At 47.4% G+C, this 14,347-nt stretch overlaps 1 protein-coding gene across 2 annotated transcripts in view; it reads right to left on the reverse strand.

Moving 5' to 3' along the window:
• The window catches only part of SEPTIN11 (septin 11), a 52,555-nt gene extending 42,148 nt beyond the window's left edge, over window positions 1–10,407 (reverse strand). For both annotated transcript variants that reach the window (XM_048941125.1, XM_048941124.1), the window contains exon 1: window positions 10,308–10,407. In XM_048941125.1, the coding sequence (XP_048797082.1) occupies window positions 10,308–10,373 (66 nt within the window). In that variant the 5' untranslated portion in view covers window positions 10,374–10,407. The remainder of the gene's footprint in view (window positions 1–10,307) is intronic.
• Window positions 10,408–14,347: the final 3,940 nt, after the last annotated feature.

A 14,347-nucleotide genomic window follows, 5' to 3' on the forward strand; every position in this document is an offset into this window, starting at 1 on the left:
GGGAATGTGGAGTTTTTAACCAGAGGACAGTGCACTCAGGCCAGTCACTGACACCTGTGCAGGCACACAGAGCCCGGTAGCTCCCAAGGCAGGGCCAGCAGTCTGAGCTGCTCATTCCCCCGAAGGCAATAGCTGCAGGGTGAATTGCAAGACTGCCGGGAGCCAGCTCTAGGTAACCTTTGATGAGTTTCTGCTTGGTAGATTCCCATATACAAGCACTGGATGAGCAGGGAACAAACAACAATTAGAGAGAGGCAGGTACTGCCCCTGCCCTGTGCCTTGCCAGAGGCTTCCTGCCTGCGTACTGTAGCTCCCCATTGCCTCAGTGAGCTGGAGCTTTGGCCATCCCACCTTGCTGGCAGTGTCACAACAGTAATTAAAAGCAGGAGGCCTAAGAGCTGCAGGCAAGCACTGGTGGTTTGTAGCTGCATCTTACGTGGGGCTGAAGGAAAGTTTCAGCACTTCAGCCCCCAAAAAGACACCCAGCACCAAGCTCATGGCCAACAGCCCTGTAGAGGTACCAGAATGCTTCAAGGCTGTGAGATAAAGCGCTGCAGCACTTACCCACACAGTCCAAGTACTTGCAAATGATGGCATTGTCCTCCCAGTCAGCAGAGAGATAGCAAAGGCTGCTCGGGAAAACCCTGTAGCTAGGAGTCTCTTCCTGTGCTGCTTCCCCCATACCTTGCCTGATGCCTGAATAACACTCCCAATTAACACATGCCTACTTGCTGCTCTCCCTGCACAGCATCCTGCCTAGAGCCCAGAGCTGCTGCACAGAAGGGATGGGACAGTCCTTCAGAACTAAGCGCGACACTTCCAAGCATTGCTCTGCACTAATCTAGTGCTGTTTTTCCTGCAGCAGCCCCACAGCTCATAAGAGCGTTGGCAGAGTTTTGAGAACTGCTGGCATTCACCCACATGCTCGCTGAAATAATGTCATAAATTATTCCACACGCAGGCTTCAGCAATGGCCATCAACTGCCTGTGAATCTACAGTGACAGGTTAAACCAAGGCCAGCACCCACCTCTGCATATTACAGAATATCCTGAGTTGGAAGGGGACCCACAAGGATCATCAAATCCAACTTATCACAAATTAAGGCTGGACACCACATTCAGTTCAGACTCTCCATCTCTGTTACGTTTGTGCTTGAATAGAAAGCAAGTGGACAGACTTGGGCTTACTTTTAACTCTTGCCCTCCTGTCAGGACTTGTGCTGCAGCAATCCATGTCACTGCTTGCAACCAGCATTAGAATTAACCCATGCTTGTAATACTTTTCCTCGATATATCCCAAAGAAAACACCAGAAATTCTGTCCAGCTGCCCAGACCCTTTCCCAGACAGCCAAGCAAAGCACATATCTGCCAGAATTCAGAGTCTTGTAACCCTACAAAATCAGATAAGTATTCTAATGCACCTTGCTGAAATACGTTGCTTAAGGAGAGCTTTTAGAAAAGAAAAATTAAGTATTTTGTAAGGCTGTTGCTCCAAATGTCAGTAATAAGGACTTGCCTTTACCTTGCATCTCCTGTGGTAATTTTATGCTGTAGCTTTGCATACACACACAACTCAAATGGAGCTCAGCCTCTTTCATCCCAGAGTGGACATGCTGGTCCCAGGCTGCCCATTCTAGATTTGATTTCCATGCTGGATCTCAGTTCCCTTTTTACACTGGCACAAGAAATAGGGCATGTCAGGTAAGCAAAGCAGTGAACTACTGAGCTTGGCCAACCGTGCCAGCACATACCAGAGAACAGCAGAGCATGACTGTGACAGATGAGCAGGGATGCAGCAGAGCAAGCCAGCTCCACCGCCCCATGCTTCATCTCCCTGATTTAAAGACCTGCCAGAGCAGGTAAATCCAGTCACAACCTCATGGAGCCAAACCTGAGGATTTGGGAAGACAAATGTAACCCAAGGCAAACACAGCTTGCTCCAGGAAAGTGAGCATTCCCCATAGAGGACGTGGCAATCTTGGTTCACATGAAGGAGTGCCCTGCTCTGACACATTCTACAACTCCAAGTGCTGGAGACCTGCTTATTCCAAAACTGAGCCACAATTCTCATGCGTAGCACATACTTTTGCCCTTGCCTTGAGTTATTTAATGAGATACGCCAAAGCAAGTGAACCACTGCAGTACACAGCTTGTAAATTCCGCACAGGCTGGAGATACAGCAGCCTCCTCCACACCACTCACAGCAGTAACACATGCAGCCGCATCAAGCTTTATATGAGTTGCTCACACTTCAGGCTGCCCAACAGTCCCAAAAGGCATAAACTGGAGTCTAGGTCCCGAAAGCAGGCTTCTCTAGCCATCCTACTGGCTTGGAAGCCAGGAGCAGACCATCCAACCCAACAGGGGGAAATGGTTTCAAACTAAAAGAGGGAAGATATAGACTGGATGGAAGAAAAAAGGTGAGTTGTTTTAGTTGTGGGTTTGTTTTTTTGTTTTGTTTTTTGTTTTTTCCTTCTTTTTACAGTGAAGATGCTGAAGTACTGGCACAGGTTGCTCAGAGATGTGGTGAATGCCCCACTCCTGGGGAAACTCATGGTCAGGCTGGACAGGGTGACCCGATGTAGCTGTAAGTCCCTGTCCATTGCAGGGGAGTTAGACCAGATTACTTTTAAGAGTTCTTTCCAACTCAATTGACTCTGATTCTAAACTCTGCCCCTTCTAGCCACCCAGCACCGCTGCACCTGGGATGCTAAGCCATAACTCTCCTGTATAAGGCACTGAAACCAAAGATATGACGTTCCCCATCCTGAGCAGCTTTCAAAATCCAACACACTTCAGCACACAGTACAGGAAAACATCATTCACCAAGGCTAACTTGGAACGGGACAGCACCTGCACACTCTCCTCTTGGGGCTTTAAAGAGCACTTATAAACAGGAGGGAAACTGAGTAGCTGAGTTCTGCCTGGTAGCAGTAGGACAAAGTGAAGCGTTTTTAAACTAAAGGACAAAAGATTTGGGTTAGATGTTAGGTGGAGATTGTTCATTCAGACTGTGGTGAAGCACTGCACAACTGCCCAGAGAAGCTGCAGACGCCCCATCCCTGGAGGTGCTCAAAGCTGGGTTGGATGGGGCCCTGGGCAGAATCATCAGTAGGGGGCAGCCCTGTACACAGCAGGAAGTTGAAAGTGAAGGGGCATTAAGGTCCCTTCCAACCCAAGCCATTCTGTGATTCCATGACTTCTTACTACATATTTTACATGAGAATAAACCAGCTATTTCATTTTGGAAACAAACTGCTCTTTAGCCTGTGTGAACACTATGCTTCCCTTCTTTGCATGTAAGCTCTGTGACAGCTTGCACATCTGGATTTATACTTCCAGCTTTCTGGCTCATTTTACTTGAAGAAATCATCAGGTTGCCTGGTTAGGCTACAAAAGAAAAATATTGCTTTCCTTAGGTTACATCAAAACCAAGCACATCCCATGGAAAAATTGCTCTTCTGAGCAACATTCCTGGCAAGGCCAAGACCCGGGGGAAACACGGCTGTGCTATTTAACAGACAGTAGTCACACACAAGGCTACAATTTCAAATAATAGTGTTGTTTAAGCAACAAAACCATAACACCTCTAGCTTTGATGTTTTAAATGTTTCTAGCCTGTACCAGACAAACACACTATGTTTTAGAAGTGTTTTATGTAAAAATTGCCCTCAGCTGCATTTACATAAGCCCACAGAAATGAGGTCGGCAGAGTTACTCACGCTGCTCACTTTTAAACCCCTCTTCCTTACTGAAATTACTTGTTAAATCCCTGCAAAAACATCAACTTGCATATTGCTTATTTTAATGGTAGTTTTCTTGAAAGAGTTTTCAATTAAGAAAACATTTAGTCTGGAAATGCTTCCATGCCACAAGATCTCACTACATTTGGTGCTATCTTTATGAAGCTAACTATGGCTATGCTACTAATCCATTCATTACAGATACATGCTTAAAATGAAAAAAAAATGCAAGGAGAGGAATTATCATCTGCCTTACATGTGGAAAAAACAAGGGCATAGCAAACTGAAGTTTCTTGCCCAAGTCTCAGCAAAAGGGGGCCAAAACACTTGCAGCTCATCAGCCACATGCACTAATTCCCAGTGCTCCCAGTGGCTCTTGTAATCAAGAATCTAATAATGAATTACTGCATAACTCTAAAGGCAGAACAGCCAAAACAATTTCCAGCAGGATGGACACTCAGCTACCTGGAAACACAGGACCTGAGTTCCCCTTTCACCACTGCCTCTTGGCAATCACATAGCAGAAACAAACTGAGTTGTTCTTTTTTTGTCCCAGTGACTACCAGCTGCACAACCCAGAAAGCAGCATACTTCAGGAAGTTTAGTCCCAACTTTCAGTCTTATTTCCTTGCAGCTCAGAGCATCAGGAAGGGTTTATGGCTGCTTTGTTGAAGAGCTGGCCACTGGCCAAAGCTGAGATTTGTATGCAAGTTTTCCCAAGTGTAATTCAGTTCCCCAACACAGTGCCACTTGCCACCTCCAATGGATACTGAGAACTTGTGCCACAGTGACCAAACTCCCTTTTCACCAGAAAACCAAACCAGACTTGAACAGCTATTAAGCCTATGAGAAAAACAGCATCGCTCTGCAAGAGCTCATTCAAAGCCATGAAGGGTGGCTGCATCCAAACTGCCTTGTGTTTCATGTTATTGCTTCTAAAATGGGTCCACAGCAATGGATCCTTCTCACGATCCCAACACACAAGCCTCAACACCCATTGGGAACACATCTCCCCGTAAGCAAGATGACAGCTCAGATCCTCAAGACTAACCAACCTCTGAAAGCAGATTTGAGAGGGCAGGGGGCATAAAATAGGTCAAATGCTTCTAGAAAATGCCAACTACTTTATGTATAGCAGATCACATACAAATGTCATTAAATCTCAGCTTGCTGTTGTCAGATATTAGCTGAAATTCCTCACATTGCCTCAACTGCCACATTAAAGTACCGTGTATTCAATATTAATGAGACAGATGAAACAGAATGCGATTAGGCTGGCATTTTCAGAGATAAAAGGTGTTTGGTGACAGAGAAGTATTCCTTTAAAGCACAGAGAATTTTTCTTGGCTTGGATACTGCACACAATAGACAGCAAACAAAAGAAACCATTTTCAGAAGTATTAGAAGTCTTCATCTTGGACTCTATAAGCCAACAAAGTATTATCATAAGAAGCAATAGATACATATAACAACAGCAAGCAGACTTTCTTGGCCACAGCTATGGAGAGTTTCAGAGAAAGAGTTGCTGACACGGGATCTAGAAGCCACCCTGTTTTAAGTGCGTGCACCCTTTGCCTGCATGCATGCACACACACAGATCTTAGAGCTTGGATCCATGGGACTGATCAGTGCACAATGAGACCTACTACTGCTTAACCTGGACTTGAAATAAGTCCAGAGGAAGAGAAAGAAGAAATCTATAGATGCAGTGGCTATGTGGTGTGATTTACCACTGTAACAGGCCTCCAGAGAATCTGGCAAAATCTTCAGTCCTTTTGGGGTATTGACATAAAGATTTGAGGACTGCGTGTCTGTTCAGTTTCAGGCAGCTATTTCAAGCCCCAGTCACCACTGGTGCTTACAACTTGCACTATACCTGCTCACAGCATGACCACCTCACCTTTTAGCCAAAGAAGTTGGTAATAAAAACTGTTTCCAGTTACTTATCAGCAATTTCTGAAAAATTTGTCTTGACACCATTTCAAGTGAGGTTGTTTCTAAGTAAGCTCACTTCACAGATATGTCAGAGACCTGATTCTACTGATTAACACAAGAAGAGACAATGGAGAACAGAAATCTCTAGTCATATGCAGAAGCAAGAGAAGAACAACCTAGGACATTTATACACAATTCTGAATGTTTCCTCTGCTCTGAAGGACTGGGGGGTAATGCACATTATTACAGACACATGCCAAGAACAAACGTTAATGATAAGCAGACTGAATCAGCCCTGGGCTGATAGGTCTTCACCATAGTTGAAAGGAAGTGATTTGCATGCCTCAAAATGCAGAGATTTGGCTGTTGGTAAACTCTACCTGAAAGCACAAAAGCAGATTTGTAGTTCTATCTCCAGTGCCGCCTATGCTCCTGTACCTTGCTGGGAATAATTCGCTGTGCACTCCAGCAAAAGGAGAAAATACAGCTTGCACTGTCACCGAGCAAGCCAAGCAAGCTGTTTGTCAACTCAACCTCCCCCATTTCACAACCACCAGCCTGCCATCAGCTTCATTCAAACCATGCACAAATACTCAGGAAAAGCAACTAACACACTTGGTGCAGTTAATGTGCATCTGGCAGTGAGTGGCCTCTCTTGCTCACAAAGGGTAACCAGCTTCATGCTGCACTCAGATAACCTCCCAGCACACCGCCCACAGACTGCAGAACACCTTCAGATCCAAACAGGTGAGTCCTGAAGATCACTAACAGATTTCCCTCAGGAGTCAAAACATTGCTTCTCCTCTTCCACACCCATCATGTGGAAGAGGTTATGATAATTCCTGAGTGAAACAGATGAGATGTATGCAGATCTCCAGAAACAATCCTTTTTTTCACCTACTGTTTTCATAGGAATCAGCTCTCAGGAGCCACTGGCAAAGAAGGCAACATCTGTGGCAAAATCAAAACAACCTAACAAGCCTTTCCCTGTCAGCTTTTACCCAGTATTCATGACCTGATCTGGTAAAGAAATTACCTGCTGTCACAGAATTTCATTAAGCTATTTTAAACAGCTAGATACCGTCCAAAAATAAACCCTGGTTGCAGGAGCAGTAACAGAAGATTCACTTTGATAATACAGAAGATCTAAAGAAGCTACAAGCAGAGAGAAATAAGTTTTATACATATAAACTTATACAAAAACTTAGCAGTCAGCTTTTTGCCATTGCCTTACATGGGACAACACTAAAGAACACAAAAACCTAAACCTACAAGGAAAAGATTCAGCTCCTCCAGAATTTCAGGAGCATTTGGTGCAGCTCCTAAGGTCACCCAGTCACTTCTCCAGAGTCAAGAGCACCCTTTGCTTTTAAATAAGACCCGAGCTATCTCTGGGACTCCTTATCAATCACAGAGTGCAGCACGACTGTGCTAGTGAAGCAGCAATAACAGTATTTACTGGGAAAAGGAAGGGACATTCTGAGCAATTTTTTGTTAGCATTACTGCCCTTTGCTAAGACCCTGCATTTGGTTTCCTGTTTCTGATCAGGAGCACTCTTAACCAACGTTAGCACTGAATGCCAACAGCACTGTGGTGTTTGTCTGAGCCATTATCACGCATCACTTTGTACAGCAGGCTGGAGAGCTGTTCAGAGAGCTGGAAACTGTACTAAAAAAAGCTTGAAGAACTGTTGCAGCATTTGTTTATTTTAAATCACCTGGTCATACCCAACGGCTCTGAGATGAAATTGCTTTGCTGTGTACTCCTGCAAGAGGTACTGCAGCTTACAGGGATGGGAGCTTGGAGCCAAACCAAGCCAGTGAGGCCAGACAAGACAGAAACCAGGATGAGACCCTGTCCCCTTCTGCATCTCTCCTGCAAGGAGAGCCACCAGCTGCCACACAGCTTTGTGCCTATGCTCAGTGCAACCTTCAGAGAAGAGGCAGTACACCGAAGGCACAGCCTCAAACAGCCTTGGAGTGGGCAGCCAGGACTGTCATTCATCTTTCCTGGAAGCTGGGAGTATGGGAAGGGGGCACGAAGCCTCAGTGATGAGTAAGTATTTCACTTGTCAGATGCATGCTGCTTAATCAATATGTATTATTTCAGAGCATTACTCAGACACTGAAACCAATTCCTCATGATCTCAGCAACACAGTCATAGAATCATTAAGGTTGGAAAAGGCCACCAAAATCATCTAGTCCAACCATTAATCCGTCACCATGCCCACTAAAGCATGTGCCCAAATGTCACATCCACACGATTCTTGAACACCCCCAAGGACAATGACTCCACTGCTTCTCCAAGCAGCCTCTTCCAATCTTATCAAGAAAAGGTTCTTTCGTGATCTCCACCCACAGCCTATCTCATCCCCAGCATCTCTCAGACCCACCTTCATCAGCAAGGACCTTTAGACAAGCACAAAACATCCCTGAAGATGAAGATCACTGTTTTTGTTCCTCATTTCACCATCAAAAAACAGGGGGCCTAGTGGCTCTGCTCCATCCTGCAGCACACATAGAAGTGGCTTTCTGAATACACTGCCCCACAGCAAAAGCCAAAATCCACCAATTCTTCAGCTTCATCAGCTCCCCTGTACCTTTTCCTTTTTCATTCCCTCCCCTCCATGGAGACTGGCAATCTCTCATTATAAAGAATTTTCAAAACAGATTGAGGAGTGCGCTGTGCTGTTCCTTTTCTCTTGGATAAAATCCTCCATGACCCCTCCATAAAATTTGCATCCTAGCTTCATCTGCCATCACTTTGTTTGACTTGCAAGAGGTGGAGGTAACAGTACATGTATGTTTACGTTAGTGTTGCTCCTTCAGCCAGCCCAGGCTACAATTCTGTAAACGTTTAGAATAAACAAATAAAGAATAGGGGAGGGAAGCCAGAGCCGTCTTCCACACTTTGAACTGCTGAGATACCATCCAGAACTGGTCAAGATGCTTAGAATTAGCCCAAGGGAAGGACGGTCCTCTATCTAAGGGGATACAAGTGGCTAACCTCCGACAGAGCCAGAGCGGATGATCATATGCACACTGCCACTCAGATGGATGTTCAAGCATATACATGGCTTTCATCAGCAGTAAGGTGCCAGGCAGCTCCTGGCACCAATCCTGCAGAAGTTCTGCTTATGCACACCTTTACATGCACATACTGAGATCAGCATCTAGTCAACGAAATTACAGGCAGTATGATATATATGTGCATTCACATCTGTGAGACTGGGGCCCTGAAATGAAAGCCACCCATCCCACCAAAACACACCCTATTTAGCTACAATTAAGCACAGACACTTCAGAGCAGCTCAAAGAAGTTATTTTTTATGCATGCTTTTACAATTAACATAATGTTGTACCCCATCAGAATGGGAAAGATTATGACTCAGGAATGTTATCTCAGTTTTAAGAAATCAAACCAAGTCACTTCTTGATCCATTCTTTTTCCTTTCGTTCCCCCTTCTTTCAACCTTGTCCCCAGCAAAGGGTACTGCTCTGTGCTCTCAGAAGTTACACTCATTAAGAGCTTGAAAAGGCAAATGCCCATCAGCTTCACTACGTAATTATTTCCCCAGCCTCCCTACCACCTCCCTAACAACACAGCAGCATGCAAAGAGGCAACAGAACAGATTAGATAAGAAGAGATATGAGATAATCTTCCAGCACCTACCAAACATCAGCCCACCTTCCTTCATCTCCTGTTCCCCCAGGGAAAAACACCTCTAAAAGCACCAACTCTGGAGAATAGAGGTGTTCAAGAAACATAGTACTGAGGGATGTGGTTAGTGGGCATAGTGGGGATGGGTTGATGGTTGGACTGGATGATGTTAGAGGCCTTTTCTAACCTTAATGATTTTATGACGCATGGTCCACCCAGAAGCTGCTTGTGAAGAAGCCGTTCAGCCCCCTTGCCACACACACACCCCCACACACAAGACTCTCACGCTGACAGACACTTTCTGCAGCCAGGATGCATGCAGTGAAACCACCATGCAGACTGCAGGGAATGCTGTTTTGGGTTGCCGGGGACCATGGCCCACCAAAAGCACAAGAGGGTGAGTAGAGATTGAACAGACGAAGGAGAAACGAACACAGTAAGAACACCAAGAACAGCAACGGTCCGGCAGGTCCAGAAACAAATCTGAAAGGAGACCTCCTCACCTCACCCCACCCCACTCGCATCCCACACGCGGCACGAGGGGCCGCATTCCAGCCCTCAACCCCATCTGCTCCACTCGCAGGCACTGAGAAAGTTGCAGGCGGGTGGGCCGAGCCCCCTCCTTCTCTCCCTCCGCCGGCCGACAGCGCACAGGAGCGCATCTCTCCCTCCAGCGGGGCGCGGCGGAGCTCCACTCGCGCTTCTGCTAAGCGGAGCGCTTTTTTCTCCCATCAGACCATATGAGTTTTTGTGCCGATTATTTTCTCCCCTTCACCCTACAAAAGCGAACCCTTTTGTCTCTCTGAGCACGGATAAAAATCAATAAAACGAACGAATGAACGAACGAACGGCAGCCACCAACCCACCGCCCGGCAATCCAGGAGCGCTCGGGCTGCGCAACGCGTCCCCCCGCACACCCTCGCAACGCAGCCCGCTCCCCCCACAGCTCCCCGCGCCCGCACCCACCGCCGCTCTGCCCACAGCCACAGCCATCGCCGCACTCCCCGCCGCCTGCTGCTGGGGCTGCAACATGGCCACCCGGCGGGGCGGGCCCGCTCCCGCCCCGCCTCGGCCCCTCCCCGCCCCGCCTCGGCCGGGGGGAGCCCGTGGGGCTGGCGGCGAGGCGATGTCTGGGTGCTGCGTGCTTTCTGCACGAGGAAACGGGGCTTCGAGCATAGGGATCAAACCCCAGAATGTTCCACAGGCTGATTCCCTGCACACGTGAAGGGCGTTACAGCCCTTAATTGAGCCCAGGTGTCGTCACCGCTGGCAAAGATGCTGCGGCCAGGTTCCCTCCCCAGTGCCTGCTTACAGACCTCCCTGGGTATGGCAGCTCGCCCTGAAAGAGCAGGGAACAAAACCCGGCAGGACAAGGAAACACGCTGCACTCTGCCTAGATCTCAGCTACTGTAGTTCCCCACATTCCTCGTTCTTAAAAGAATGCGTTCCTCATTCTTAAAAGTTCACTGCTGTGAACAAATCTGTCCTCATGCAAAAGGAATTGTGATCTTTCATTCCAGAGACCCTACGGGGACTGTCTGCATTTTTCCAAGCTCTCTTGCACCATTTTGAAGCGATAGCGTGTCAGTGCCTTCCCAACTGTGCATGCCAGCTGTGGCTAATTCATTAAGATTGCAGGGGAATACACAGGTGAACACAGAGCAGAGGTTAACTTTCCTCCTGGTTGAAATCAACCACAGGTGTATGGCTTGCTAAAGAAAATGTCTTCTTTCACAACAGAAAGCTACAATACTGAACAGTGAGCTCGTTTTTTCTTTGTACTCCCATTTTGTGACTGGTACTACTCATAGCTTACACCAACATCCCCTCAAGAACCAAAAGACCCACTTAGCTCAGAATCCTCAAAAAGGGTGATATGGAGGGGAAGATACTGAGGATCTAGAATGTGTCCAGAGCAGGGCAACAGAGCCACGAGGGGGATTGGAGCACAGGTCTCATGGGAGCAGCTGGAACTGAGGTTGTTCAGTCTGGAGAAGAAGAGGCTCAGGAGAGACCTTATGGCTCTCTGCAACTGCCTGGAAGGTTTGTGTGCTGAGATGGGAGTTGGCCTCTGTTCCCAGGTAGCAGTGATAGGATGAGAGGGAATGGCCTTCAGTTCCTCGTGGGAGGTTCAGTTTGAGTGTTAGGAAAAATTTATTCTCCAGAAGAGTGATGATGCATTGTCACAGGCAGCCAGGGAGGTGGTGGTGTTACTGTTCCTCAAGGTGTTCAAGAGCCATGGAGAGGTGGCACTGAGGGATGTGGTCAGTGGGCGCAGTGAGGAAAGTCTGGTGGCTAGATGTGGTCTTAGAGGTCTTTTCCAATCTTCATGATCCTATGAAACTCAGCCATGCTGAAATCTCCCACCCACAATTGACATCTTACAGTGTTGGTCTTGGTCCTGCAGATACTTTAACAGTCACTTAATGGTACCTGAGTGTATTCCACCAACTTCAAGCAAAAGTCTTAGAGGGCAAAGGTTGTGTTTCTCAGGAGGAAAACCCTCCAGTCTTCATTGTAAGCAAGGTCATGCTTGGCAGTGTTGTTTAGATGAGAATATCATACCAGAGAAAGCTGTAGGACACCTCCTACTTACATGGCAGTTTATTAAACCAAACAACATTTTCATAGCAATGCTGTCATTTGCCACTGTTATTTACTTAAACTTTTTATCTCCCTGATCTACCCTGTTTTCTTGTTTGAAATCACAATTATGTCATTATGCTCCACACGTTTCCTCTCCACTGCTGCTGCTGAGGGCATGCTGTTATCACACACTGGGTGTGAGTGCAACCAAAGGCTTAGAAGGAGAAAGGTGCCTTGGAGGACTATGCCAAAAGCAAGTGCAGGGCAATCAAATATTGACTTCTCAGATATCCCTTCTCCCAGCACCTGTTTCCTAGCCAGCTGAATGCTGCTGATGGGATGCAGCTACACTCTTGCACTATGCCACACCAAAAACCAAAAGCAGGATGCAGTACAGCATGGAAGCAACTTGCCATTGCCACTGAAACAACCTGCATTTAGGTGCGCTGCAAAACTTCCCTTACTTCACTGAAACTGTAACTTCTAACCTAAGAAGTTTCTTTCAGGGCTGTTCCCTATACTGCAGAGGCTACATTTTAGCAGTCCTGCAACATCACAGGACAATTTATCAGACAAACAAGCCTGTAGCAGAAACTAACACAACTTCGATTCAGCAATCCAGAAGCACAGACCTGCCAAGCTCAGTTACTCGAGAGCAGCACCATGCACGCATCTGTTCCTGCAGTCACCAGTTACCTAGACATAGATGTGTGTATGAAGCAAAGGTGTGCCACTGAACTCCTCCATTCATCGATGTTTGATGAACATTGATGAGACCTACCAATGGATGTCAGCAAGGTGAGTGATGTGGGGCAGTGGGTGGTGCATTCAGCAGTGGCAACAGTGCAGTAAAAGACAAGCCGCACTCCAGGCAGGCATGCACCACTGCCACACCATGAAATGAACAGCATCTCAACCAGCTCATCCTCACTAATTGGTGGATTGTGACCAGGGAACTGTGCACTGCACCGAATATTGGTTTCAGTGCATTGGAAATGATGGTGGCAATGTCAGAATACCACAAAGTTTGCTGCAGATGGGTCCCACAGATGCTCACACGGAGCAGAAAGAACACCGTATGCAGGTTTATCAGGACCGACTGAACCAACACGGGGTGGAGGCGACAGTTCCCTCAATCACATCATTACCGGTGATGAGACATGGTGCCACCACTATGAGCTGGCATCAAAATGGCAGTCTGAGGAGTGGCAACCTTTGAATTCCCCATGGAAGAAAAAGTTCACAAAGCAGCCCTCAGCAGGTGAAGTGATGTGCACTGTCTGGTGGGACAGCACAGGGCCGGTCCTTCTGGCTTCCTCGAAGACCAGACAAATCATCAGCTATGACTGCTGCACTGCAGTGCTGACTAAGCTGAGGGCCAGGCAGGTCAGAGAAGAGGGCAACCTTTCTCTTGCAGCACAGTAACACCAGGCCTTATACCAGTTTCAAGACAGTGATAACCTTGACAGTGAAAGGTCCTACAACACCCACTGTATAGTCTGGATTTGGCACCTTCTGACTTCCATCTGTTCAGGCCAATAAAAGATGGACCGAGCGGGCAACATTTTCACTGACAGTGGTGACTATCCCAGGGAGGTGGTGGAGTCACTGAACTCCACCTGCTGGAGTTTTGATGCTGTCCTGAGGGACATGCTTTAGTGGGAAATATTGGTGATAGATACACAGGTAGACTGAATGATCTTGGGGGTCTTTTCCAACCTTGGTGATTCTATGATTCTATTGAAAAACAGTGTTTTGTAGCTCAGAATTTACTCCACCAAATCGTTACATTGTACTCTTTGTATCTGTTAATGTTTCCTTGGAAATAAATCGGAGGCATTACTTTTGGAGCAACATACATCCTTACAGTCATCCAGGAGCCTGCAGGAGAGCGGACTTCTACTGACCTTCAGCAGCAAGGGTCTGGCGAGCTCAGCTCTTCTGTGCCCCCATTCCCTGAGTGAAAGACAGAAAATGCAGCACACCCTCTCCCACGCTACTCATGCCACAAACTCCTTGCAGCTGTGTGGCTATCACTTGGTCGGTGCCCACCAAAGCACTGACCTTACCCACGCTTTTTAGCTAGCTGTGACATACATACATGTGGTCACCATCCCTGGAGGTGTTCAGGAAACGTGTAGGTGAGGCACTGAGGGACATGGTTAATGGGCACGGTGGGAATGGGTTGACTGCTGGACTCGACGATCTCAGAGGTCTTTTCCAACCTTCGTGACTCGATGACCGTATGATCATCGGTCGATCAGGTACATGATCGCCTCCGCGGCGCTGCGCCCATCCCCACTCCTTCGCCGTCGTCCCTGGCCGCCACCCGGGGCAAAGGCGCGGGAGGCGGAGAGGCGCAGAGGCCGGGCACGGCGGAGGCGGGTTCCCGGCGCGGCGTAACACCGAGCGACCGGAGC

Source organism: Lagopus muta, chromosome 4, assembly GCF_023343835.1.
Source record: "Lagopus muta isolate bLagMut1 chromosome 4, bLagMut1 primary, whole genome shotgun sequence".
In the NCBI taxonomy this organism is placed as follows: Eukaryota; Metazoa; Chordata; class Aves; order Galliformes; family Phasianidae; genus Lagopus; species Lagopus muta.